Here is a 12,576-nt window from a genome sequence, read left to right on the forward strand (position 1 = left end):
CTTTCCCTTGGATTGTTTGATGATTTCATCCAATCTCTCACCAAACAAGCGGTCGCCAGAAAATGGCAAACCAGTTAAGCACTTTTTGGAAGCCGAATCTGCCTTCCATTCCCGTAGCCACAAGGCCCTGCGTATTGCCACCGAATTGTCGGCTGCAACCGCCGTACGGCTCGCAGAGTCCAGGACAGCATTAATAGCGTAGGACGCAAATGCCGACGTTTGAGAGGTTATGGACACCACCTGCGGCGCAGACGTACGTGTGAGTGCGTCAATTTGCGCCCGACCAGCTGAGATAGCTTGGAGTGCCCATACGGCTGCGAATGCTGGAGCAAAAGACGCGCCGATAGCTTCATAGATGGATTTCAACCAGAGCTCCATCTGTCTGTCAGTGGCATCCTTGAGTGAAGCTCCATCTTCCACTGCAACTATGGATCTAGCCGCCAGTCTGGAGATTGGAGGATCCACCTTGGGACACTGAGTCCAGCCCTTGACCACGTCAGGGGGGAAGGGGTAACGTGTATCCTTAAGGCGCTTGGAAAAACGCTTATCTGGACAAGCTCGGTGTTTCTGGACTGCCTCTCTGAAGTCAGAGTGGTCCAGAAACATACTCATTGTACGCTTAGGAAACCTGAAACGGAATTTCTCCTGCTGAGAAGCTGACTCCTCCACTGGAGGAGCTGAGGGAGAAATATCCAACATTTGATTGATGGACGCAATAAGATCATTCACTATGGCGTCCCCATCAGGAGTATCAAGGTTGAGAGCGGCTTCAGGATCAGAATCCTGATCAGCTAGCTCCGCTTCATCATACAGAGAATCCTCTCGCTGAGACCCTGAACAATGTGATGATGTCGAGGGGATTTCATAGCGAGCTCGCTTAGTCGGTCTGGGACTGCGTTCCATGTCAGAGACCTCACCCTGGGATCTATGAGACACCCCGGGAGAACATTGTTGTTCCAACTGAGGGGAACCAGGGGGCAATGATTCCACAGTGCCCATGGCTTGAGATGCCGGCCTGGACTGCAAGGCTTCTAATATCATAGCCATAGTCTCAGAAAGTCTTTCAGTAAAAACTGCAAACTCCGTCCCTGTCACCTGGACAGTGTTAACAGGTGGTTCTCCCTCGGCCACCCTTAGCAGAGGCTCCGGCTGAGTAAGTGCCACAGGGGCCGAGCATTGCACACAATGAGGGTCAGTGGAACCTGCCGGCAGTATAGCCGTACATGCTGCACAGGCAGCATAGTAAGTCTGTGCTTTGGCACCCTTGCTATTTGTGGACGACATGCTGTTGTCTCCTCTGAGCAATACAGGAGGGTATATAGCCAAAAACAACCGTGCACCATACAGTGTAATGTGGTCACCAGAATTCCTGCCTGGGTCTCCCTGAGCTTGTCTCCCTTCTCCAGCGTTAGCAGAGCTGACAGGAATGGCTGCCGGCGTCCTGAGGAGAGGAGGGGGCCGTGGGCGTGCCCTAGAAAGTGCGGGAATCTGGTGCCCCACTGTGCACAGTGAGGGGGGTGGAGTATGCAAAGCATGCTCCAGCCTCAGTTGCTGACGTCCTTTACAGCGTCCCGCCCTTCCCCTGACTGGCAGGCCTGGGGGCGGGAAAAGAATGAGACTAGGCCGCAAAAGCCGGGGACTAAAGTTATAAGCGCGGCCGCCGTATAAGCGCGGTCGGCGCGAAAGTCCCCGGCGCACTAACAGTCCCAGCCGCGCCGCAGTGATAACAATGGCAGCGGCGGTCAGCGCGGCAGTCCCCATACACTAACACACTCAGCGACGCTGCAGTGTGTCAAGGCACAAACGCAGTCAGCGCCGCGGTCCCCGGTGCACTAGCACACCCAGCAATGCTGGAGTGTTGCTGTGCGCGGTCCCCACGGGGACACAGAGTACCTCAAAGTAGCAGGGCCATGTCCCTGAACGATACTCGGCTCCTATCCAGCAGAGTCCTCAGGAGCTGTGGATGGAGCACGGTCTCATGTGCCTGGAGACCGATAGGATCCCACTTCACCCAGAGCCCTAAGGGGGATGGGGAAGGAAAACAGCATGTGGGCTCCAGCCTCCGTACCCGCAATGGATACCTCAACCTTAACAACACCGCCGACAAGAGTGGGGTGAGAAGGGAGCATGCTGGGGGCCCTGTTATGGGCCCTCTTTTCTTCCATCCGACATAGTCAGCAGCTGCTGCTGACTAAGCTGTGGAGCTATGCGTGGATGTCTGCCTCCTTCGCACAAAGCATAAAAACTGAGGAGCCCGTGGCAGCACGGGGGGTGTATAGGCTGAAGGGGAGGGGCTTTACACTTTTAGTGTAATACTTTGTGTGGCCTCCGGAGGCATAGCTATACACCCAATTGTCTGGGTCTCCCAATGGAGCTCCAAAGTAATGTAATTTTGGCATAAGCTCGTTCACATTAAAGGGAACCTGTCACCAGATTTGGGGCCTATAAGCTGCGGCCACCACCAGTGGGCTCTTATACAGTATACAGCGTTCTAACATGCTGTATATAAGAGCCCAGGCCGCTGTGTAGAACATAAAAATCACTTTATAATACTTACCTAGAAGGTCGCTGCAGTGCAGACTGATCAGATGGGTGTCTCCGTTCTCCACTCCGATACCGGCGCCTCCCCTTTCGGCCATCTTGCTCTTCCTTATTGTGAAGCCGCGGTGCATGACATGTCTACGTCATACACATGCGCCGGCATTGAGGTCCTGCGCAGGCGCACTTTGATCTGCCCTGCTTAGGGCAGATCTAAGTATTGTAGTGCTCCTACGCAGGACCTCAATGCCGGCTAGTGTGTATGACGTAGACATGTCATGCACCGCGGCTTCACAATAAGGAAGAACAAGATGGCCGAAAGGGGAGGTGCCGGTATCGGAGAACGGAGACGCCCATCTGATCAGTCTGCACTGGAGCGACCTTCTAGGAGAGTATTATAAAGTGATTTTTACGTTCTACAAAGCAGCCTGGGCTCTTATATACAGCATGTTAGAATGCTGTATATAAGAGCCCACTGGTGGTGGCCGCAGCTGATAGGGCAAAAAAAATGGTGACAGGTTCCCTTTAATTTACCTTTCTTGTCTAGAAAGGCATAGATAACTAAGCTTAGACAACCATAGCAGTCAAAAGAAGGGAATTTTGTTACTTACCGTAAATTCCTTTTCTTCTAGCTCTTATTGGGAGACCCAGACGATTGGGTGTATAGCACTGCCTCCGGAGGCCACACAAAGCAATTACACTAAAAAGTGTAAGGCCCCTCCCCTTCTGGCTATACACCCCCAGTGGGATCACTGGCTCACCAGTTTTAGTGCAAAAGCAAGAAGGAGGAAAGCCAATAACTGGTTTAAACAAATCCTCTCCGAGTAACCTCGGAGAACTGAAAACCGTTCAACATGAACAACATGTGTACCCGCAAACAAACCAAAAATCCCGAAGGACAACAGGGCGGGTGCTGGGTCTCCCAATAAGAGCTAGAAGAAAAGGAATTTACGGTAAGTAACAAAATTCCCTTCTTCTTCAGCGCTCTATTGGGAGACCCAGACGATTGGGACGTCCAAAAGCTGTCCCTGGGTGGGTAAAGAAATACCTCATGTTAGAGCTGCAAGACAGCCCTCCCCTATGGGGAGGTAACTGCCGCCTGCAGGACTCTTCTACCTAGGCTGGCGTCCGCCGAAGCATAGGTATGCACCTGATAATGTTTGGTGAAAGTGTGCAAACTCGACCAGGTAGCTGCCTGGCACACCTGTTGAGCCGTAGCCTGGTGTCGTAATGCCCAGGATGCACCCACGGCTCTGGTAGAATGGGCCTTCAGCCCTGATGGAACCGGAAGCCCAGCAGAACGGTAGGCTTCAAGAATTGGTTCTTTGATCCATCGAGCCAGGGTGGCCTTAGAAGCCTGCGACCCTTTGCGCTGACCAGCGACAAGGACAAAGAGTGCATCCGAACGGCGCAAGGGCGCCGTGCGGGAGATGTAGATTCTGAGTGCTCTCACCAGATCTAACAAATGTAAATCTTTCTCATACCGATGAACTGCATGAGGACAAAACGAAGGCAAAGAGATATCCTGATTAAGATGAAAAGAGGATACCACCTTCGGGAGAAACTCCTGAATGGGGCGCAGCACAACCTTGTCCTGGTGGAAGACCAGGAAGGGAGCCTTGGATGATAGTGCTGCCAGCTCAGACACTCTCCGAAGAGATGTGATCGCTACCAGAAAAGCCACTTTCTGTGATAGTCTAGAAAGTGAAACCTCCCTCAGAGGCTCGAAGGGCGGCTTCTGGAGGGCAACTAGTACCCTGTTCAGATCCCATGGATCTAACGGCCGCTTGTACGGGGGTACGATATGGCAAACCCCCTGTAGGAACGTGCGCACCTTAGGAAGGCGTGCCAAACGCCTCTGAAAAAAGACGGATAGCGCCGAGACCTGACCTTTAAGGGAGCTGAGCGACAAACCTTTTTCTAACCCAGATTGCAGGAAAGAAAGAAAGGTAGGCAATGCAAATGGCCAGGGAGACACTCCCTGAGCAGAGGACCAGGATAAGAATATCCTCCACGTTCTGTGGTAGATCTTAGCGGACGTGGGCTTCCTAGCCTGTCTCATGGTGGCAACGACCCCTTGGGACAATCCTGAAGACGCTAGGATCCAGGACTCAATGGCCACACAGTCAGGTTCAGGGCCGCAGAATTCCGATGGAAAAACGGCCCTTGGGACAGTAAGTCTGGTCGGTCTGGGAGTGCCCACGGTTGGCCGACCGTGAGCTGCCACAGATCCGGATACCACGCCCTCCTCGGCCAGTCTGGGGCGACAAGTATGACGCGGCTGCAATCGGATCTGATCTTGCGTAGCACTCTGGGCAAGAGTGCCAGAGGTGGAAACACATAAGGGAGCCGGAACTGCGACCAATCTTGCACTAGGGCGTCTGCCGCCAGTGCTCTTTGATCGCGAGACCGTGCCATGAAGGTTGGGACCTTGTTGTTGTGCCGTGACGCCATTAGGTCGACGTCCGGCACCCCCCAGCGGCGACAGATTTCCTGAAACACGTCTGGGTCCATGCCCTGGCGACTGAGGAAGTCTGCTTCCCAGTTTTCTACGCCGGGGATGTGAACTGCGGATATGGTGGAGGCTGTGGCTTCCACCCACATCAGAATCCGCCGGACTTCCTGGAAGGCTTGCCGACTGCGTGTCCCCCCTTGGTGGTTGATCCCATTGAAGTGGACGCAGATGAAACTGCGCAAACGGAACCGCCTCTATTGCCGCCACCATCTTCCCGAGGAAGTGCATGAGGCGTCTTAAGGAGTGCGACTGACTTTGAAGGAGAGCCTGCACCCCAGTCTGTAGAGACCGCTGCTTGGCCAGCGGAAGCTTCACTATCGCTGAGAGAGTATGAAACTCCATGCCAAGATACGTTAGTGATTGGGTCGGTGACAGATTTGACTTTGGGAAGTTGATGATCCACCCGAACGCCTGGAGAGTCTCCAGTGCAACATTCAGGCTGAGTTGGCATGCCTCTTGAGAGGGTGCCTTGACCAGTAGATCGTCCAAGTAAGGGATCACAGAGTGTCCATGAGAGTGCAAGACTGCTACCACTGCCGCCATGATCTTGGTGAACACCCGAGGGGCTGTCGCCAGACCAAATGGCAGAGCTACGAACTGAAGATGGTCGTCTCCTATCACGAAGCGTAGAAAGCGTTGGTGCTCTGTAGCAATCGGCACGTGGAGATAAGCATCTTTGATGTCTATTGATGCTATGAAATCTCCTTGAGACATTGAGGCAATGACTGAGCGGAGGGATTCCATCCGGAACCGCCTGGCGTTCACATGCTTGTTGAGCAGTTTTAGGTCCAGAACAGGACGGAAGGAGCCGTCCTTTTTTGGAACCACAAAGAGATTGGAGTAAAATCCTCGCCCCCGTTCCTGAGGGGGGACAGGGATCACGACTCCTTCTGCTCTTAGAGAGTCCACCGCCTGCAGCAGGGCATCTGCTCGGTTGGGGTGTGGGGAGGTTCTGAAGAACCGAAGTGGAGGTCGAGAACTGAACTCGATTCTGTACCCGCGAGACAAAATGTCTGTTACCCACCGGTCCTTGACCTGTGACAGCCAAATGTCGCAAAAGCGGGAGAGCCTGCCACCGACCGAGGATGCAGAGGGAGGAGGCCGAAAGTCATGAGGTAGCCGCTTTGGAAGCGGTTCCTCCATTTGCTTTCCTGGGGCGTGAGTGAGCCCGCCAGGAATCTGAGCTCCCTTGTTCTTTCTGAGTCCTTTTGGACGAGGAGAATTGGGCCTTGCCCGAGCCTCGAAAGGACCGAAACCTCGACTGCCACCTTTTCTGTTGAGGTTTACTTGCTCTGGGCTGTGGTAAGGAAGAGTCCTTACCCTTGGACTGTTTTATGATTTCAGCCAATGGCTCACCAAACAGTCTGTCTCTAGATAATGGCAAGCTGGTTAAGCATTTTTTGGAACCAGCATCTGCTTTCCAGTCCTTTAACCACAAGGCTCTGCGCAAAACCACAGAATTGGCGGACGCCATAGCGGTACGGCTCGTAGATTCTAGGACAGCATTGATAGCATAGGTCGCAAACGCAGACATTTGCGAAGTTAGGGACGCCACCTGCGGCACCGCTGGATGTATGATAGCATCCACCTGTGCTAAACCAGCTGAAATAGCTTGGAGTGCCCACACGGCCGCGAATGCTGGAGCAAACGACGCGCCGATAGCTTCATAGACAGATTTCAACCAAAGGTCCATCTGTCTGTCGTTGGCATCCTTAAGTGAAGCTCCATCCTCTACTGCGACTATGGATCTAGCCGCAAGCTTGGAAATTGGGGGATCCACCTTTGGACACTGGGTCCAGCGTTTGGCCACCTCAGAGGGAAAAGGATAACGGGTATCCTTAGAACGTTTAGAGAAACGCTTGTCTGGATGAGCGTCGTGTTTCTGGATCGATTCTCTGAAGTCAGAGTGGTCCAAAAAAGCACTTAATTTACGCTTGGGATACAGGAAATGGAACTTCTCCTGCTGTGCAGCTGCCTCCTCTGCAGAAGGGGCTGGGGGAGAAATATCCAACAGTCTATTAATTGCCGATATAAGGTCATTAACCATGGCGTCACCATCAGGGGCATCCAGATTGAAAGGAGCCTCAGGATTAGAATCCTGATCACCGTCCTCAGTCTCATCACAGAGAGACTCTTCTCGCTGAGACCCTGAGCAGTGTGATGACGTTGAGGGTCTTTCCCAGCGAGCTCGCTTAGGCTGCCTGGGACTGTCATCTGAGTCAGAGACTTCAGCCTGTGATGCTTGAGACCCCCTTGAAGTACGGATTAGTTCCAACTGAGGGGGACCGGAGAGCAGAGACACAGCAGTGTCCATGGTCTGAGTAACTGGCCTGGACTGCAAGGTCTCCAGGATTTTTGACATAGTCACAGACATTTTATCAGCAAAAACTGCAAAGTCTGTCCCCGTCACCGGGGCAGGGTTCACAGGCGTCTCTGCCTGGGCTACCACCACATTAGGCTCTGGCTGACGAAGTGCCACTGGGACTGAACATTGCATACAATGTGAGTCTTTGGAGCCTGCCGGTAGATCAGCCCCACATGCAGTACAAACAGTGTACACAGCCTGTGCCTTGGCACCCTTGCGTTTTGCGGATGACATGTTGCTGCCTCCTCAGAGCAGTACAGGGTGTCCAGCCAAGAAGCGACCTTACAGTGCAACTATATATATATATATGGTACTAAGAAAAAAGTACACTAATATAACACTGAGGCACTAGTGGGGCCAGCACTAAAGTGCAGCTTACCGCCCACCTAGGAGCGGGTGTGTGGTCGCCGAATTCCCTTTAGTCTGGGTCTCCCAGAGCCTGCTGCCTCTCCCCAGCCAGACCGCATGTGTAATGGCTGCCGGCGTCCTTGTGGAGAGGGGGGGCGGGCCCTGGGCGTATACAGACGAAGAGCGGGAAGCCTGCTTCCCACTGTGCCTAGTGAGAGGGCTGGAGCATGTAAATAAGCTCCAGCCCTCGGCGCTGCCAATTGAGCAGCGTCTCTCCCCTACCCTGATTGACAGGGTAGGGGCGGGAACGAAGCGGCGCTAGGCCGCAGAAGCCGGGGGCTAAAGTTAGAAGCGCCGCCGCCGTAAAAGCGCGGTCGGCGCAAAGTCCCCGGCGCACCACAAGTCGCAGCTGCGCCGCCGCTCCAGTAGCGGTCGGCGCAGTAGTTCCCAACATGTAACGTCACTCAGCAAAGCTGCAGTGACCTAACCCCAGCGCACAGCGCTACTGTCCCCGACGCACTATAACGCTCAGCAAGCCTTGAGAGTGTCCGTGCCTGCCGGGGACACAGAGTACCTGAAAGTTGCAGGGCCTTGTCCCTGAACGGCACTCCCGCTCCAAATCCAGCAGGTTCTCTGGGTCTGTGGATGGAGCCCGGCCTCAGGGCTTGGAGGCCGGTAAGATCCCACTTCCACAGAGCCCTCCAGGGGATGTGGAAGGAAAACAGCATGTGGGCTCCAGCCTCCGTACCAGCAATAGGTACCTCAACCTTACAAGCACCACCACGGGTGAGAAGGGAGCATGCTGGGGGCCCCATATGGGCCCTCTTTTCTTCCATCCGATATAGCCAGCAGCTACTGCTGACTACAAACAGTGGAGCTATGCGTGGATGTCTGACCTCCTTCGCACAAAGCAGAAAACTGGTGAGCCAGTGATCCCACTGGGGGTGTATAGCCAGAAGGGGAGGGGCCTTACACTTTTTAGTGTAATTGCTTTGTGTGGCCTCCGGAGGCAGTGCTATACACCCAATCGTCTGGGTCTCCCAATAGAGCGCTGAAGAAAAACCTATATTGCACGGGGATCTACCTGATATGATGAAAATATGGAGATCCATGATAAGGAACACCCATCAGGTGTTCAGAAAATTGCAGCATGCAAAGTATACAGTACCCCAAATAATACCATATATCATAAAACCCTGCAGAGAGTATCATGGAGGGAGGTCGTCAGAAGACCCCACCCATTGCGCATGCGCAGGGTCGCGATTACCGCCATGGTTATTAGGATAAAGACTGATTATTACTGAATTTAGCATATTGCCATTCTATAACCCAGATTTTGTCACCTTATCCTTATTAGCATTGTTGGATCCATGGATTGGTGTATCAAATCTGAGTCAATATTGTGTGGGTATATGTATATAGGTGACGCCATCATATGCTGTTTATTCCACAAGTTTTTTGTCGTTTTATTAACATCTTGTGGGCTATGATAATTAAAGGGAACCAAACATCATGATTTTGGTATATAAGGTGCAGCCAGTGCAGTACTGGCACTATCAGGCACAGGCTGTACATACCATTAGTGGGCAGCTCGGATGTTTAGGCTGTGAAATCCATGTTTATGAAGTTTGAAAATTCATCCACTTTTTGATTGACGTGTGCACCTCTGCTGATAATATCCGGGCGGGTTATGCACATGATTCCCGCCCACCCCTGCTGCCTGTTCCTCCCTCTCTCTGGCTAGATGTAAATTTCTCTCTTCAAAAATACGGCGTCGGAGTTAGCGCCTGCGCATAGCGCTCATCTCCGGCGCCATGATTTTGAAGCCCGCATACAATGTTTGGTGTCTGAGAGGGCGGCGCTTGCGCACTCGCTTCTTCATATCTTGCTGTGACCGCGCGTGGTGTCACAACAGGACTGGAGAACAGCTGATCTTACCGATTAGCTGCAGCAGACGTCTGCTACGATATCATCTGCTGCAGCTAATCGGGGTAAGATCAGCTGTTCTCCAGTCCTTTTGTGATACCGTGTGCACTTCCGCTGTCACGAGATATGAAGAAGCGAGGGCGCATGCGCCGCCATCTCAGACACGAAACACTGCATGCAGGCTTCAAACTCATGGCGCCGGAGATGAGCGCTATGCGCAGGCGCAAACTCCGATGCCGTGTACCTGAAGATTAGAAATTTGCATACAGCCAGAGAGAGGAAGGAACAGGCGGGTGGGTGGGGGGGGGGCGGTAATCATGTGCATAACCCGCCCGGATATTATCTGGAGAGGTGCACACGTCAGTCGAAAGGTGGATGAATTTTCAAACTTCATAAACTTGGATCTCACAGCCTAAACATCCGAGCTGCCCACTAATGGTATGTACAGCCTGTGCCTGATAGTGCCAGTACTGCACTGGCTGCACCTTATATTCCAAAATCCTGATGTTTGGTTCCCTTTAAGTGATACAGCTGGATGCTAGCCCCACTATTGGGCTAAATAATTATTAATTATCGTAGTTCTGCATCTATTACCCAGTATTTGGCATTTCAACAGTGTGATTTTGACTTGTTTGTATATTGCCTCCTACACTCATTAGTGTTCTAACCCCATACAGCCCTGTATTTTATCATCGATTATACAACGTTGTCATCTATTCTATTATATATGCATTATACATAAGAGTATACATATTCTATCTTGTGGAGGTCGTCATTATGATGTATCGTGGTTTTAAATGATTTTATGGTGTGTTTTTTGGTGTCAATGGATTTAAATAAAATTGTATTTGTAATTGTATATTTCTGCTGTGCGCATCTACTATGTGTGAGCTGTCTTCTTCACACATGATGCTGCACTGGGACTAACTTATTCACTTATTATTTGTGGCTGTGCACCCCTCCCTGTATATCTCTAAATATAAGTTGTGCCCAAAGTGTGCAGATCACTCCCTAATCCGACTTTCTAGCAAAAGTTGGCACGAAGTTCCAAAACCCTCCATGGGCTCCTCTCAAAGTCAAAGTAGAAGATCTTGCTCTTTGCACTAACCCAGTGCTCCCGAATCGTTCACCAATCAGTTACCGAACTGTAAGGACTCTAATAATGTTACCATTTGGACACTGCTTAAAGGGGTTGTTCACTACTAGGACAACCCCTTCTGATTCCATGTTTCCCCCAGATAAAATGCTAAGGCCCATACTCATCTCTTGTACCGACGACATTCTAGCGGTGTCCAGGCTCATGTAGGCTTATTACGCCACAGGAGCCCCGCATCCAATCAGCGCCGGCTTCCTTATCCCCGCCTTCGGACCAAACAAGCAGTCAACAGGAAGTGACCACAGCCGCTGCTCCACTCACTTCCTGTTGATTAACTCGTTTGGTCCAAAGGCGGGGATAAGGAAGCCGGTGTTGATTGGACACTGGCTCATGTGATGTCACAGCCCCATGTGAGCCCTGGCACCGCTGGAAGGGCATCAGTACGGGAAGTGAGTATAGGCTTTATTATTTTACCTGGGGGAAACATGTGGAATCAGAAGGGGTTGTCCTAGTGGTGCACAACGCCATTAAAAAATAATACGGTAGAGCTTGGCTAGTGCAAAGAGTGAGATCTCGCAATTTTGTACTTTCTCAGCGAGAGGACCTTTGGAGGGTTGTGGGATCCTGCCATGCATCCTGCGATCCAACAAGTCACATGTCGTTGAACAAGTCAGGCCCTTTCCGGAGGCATTAGAGAGTGTTCTGTGCACTATGGACAATAAACTGTTGATAGGTGCTCTTTAAAGGTTTTGTGAGGTCTGGGGAAGAAAAAGAGGAAAGACATACTGCGATCCCAAATACATCCCAGTGTATATACAAATTGCAAGACATCTTACCTATCTTTGCATCCCTGTAATATTTTTCAATAGGATAATCCTTGGTAAATCCGACACCTCCCATCCACTCCACACATTTACTAGTTGTCAATCCAGCCAACTTAGGAAAAAAAATATGGAAAATTATTTTTCTAGTTTATAAGTTGTTTGTGTAGAGAAAAATATAAAAAGTTATAGTATAAAATAAGTCAAAGATTTAAAGGGACTTATAGTAAGGTACGTGGAAACTGTCAGCAAGCAGGCTCGTGGATTAAAGGGAACCTGTCACCAGGATTTTGCCTTATGAGCTGTGGCCACTACCAGCGAGCCCTTATATATATATACAGTATTCTGGAATACTGTATAAGAGCCCAGGCCGCTTTATATAACGTAGAAGAAGGGAATTTTGTTTACTTACCGTAAATTCCTTTTCTTCTAGCTCCAATTGGGAGACCCAGACAATTGGGGTGTATAGCTTATGCCTCCGGAGGTCACACAAAGCATTACACTTAAAAGTGTAAACCCCTCCCCTCTGCCTATACACCCTCCCGTGCATCACGGGCTCCTCAGTTTTGGTGCAAAAGCAGGAAGGAGGAAACTTATAAATTGGTCTAAGGTAAATTCAATCCGAAGGATGTTCGGAGAACTTAAACCATGAACCAAGAACAATTCAACATGAACAACATGTGTACACAAAAGAACAACAGCCCGAAGGGAACAGGGGCGGGTGCTGGGTCTCCCAATTGGAGCTAGAAGAAAAGGAATTTACGGTAAGTAAACAAAATTCCCTTCTTCTTTGTCGCTCCATTGGGAGACCCAGACAATTGGGACGTCCAAAAGCAGTCCCTGGGTGGGTAAAGAATACCCCGGTAATAGAGCCGAAAGACGGCCCCTTCTTACAGGTGGGCAACCGCCGCCTGGAGGACTCGCCTACCTAAGCTGGCATCTGCCGAAGCGTAGGTATGCACCTGAT

The 12,576-nt window shown here is 51.2% G+C and overlaps 1 protein-coding gene across 1 annotated transcript in view; it reads right to left on the minus strand.

Annotated features, from left to right (window-relative positions):
- The window catches only part of ACADSB (acyl-CoA dehydrogenase short/branched chain), a 105,265-nt gene that overhangs the window by 11,504 nt on the left and 81,185 nt on the right, over window positions 1–12,576 (minus strand). The window contains exon 10 of the mRNA XM_075348512.1: window positions 11,625–11,724. Within this exon, the coding sequence (XP_075204627.1) occupies window positions 11,625–11,724 (100 nt within the window). The remainder of the gene's footprint in view (window positions 1–11,624; window positions 11,725–12,576) is intronic.

The sequence above is a fragment of the Anomaloglossus baeobatrachus genome, chromosome 5 (genome assembly GCF_048569485.1).
Source record: "Anomaloglossus baeobatrachus isolate aAnoBae1 chromosome 5, aAnoBae1.hap1, whole genome shotgun sequence".
NCBI classification, from domain to species: Eukaryota; Metazoa; Chordata; class Amphibia; order Anura; family Aromobatidae; genus Anomaloglossus; species Anomaloglossus baeobatrachus.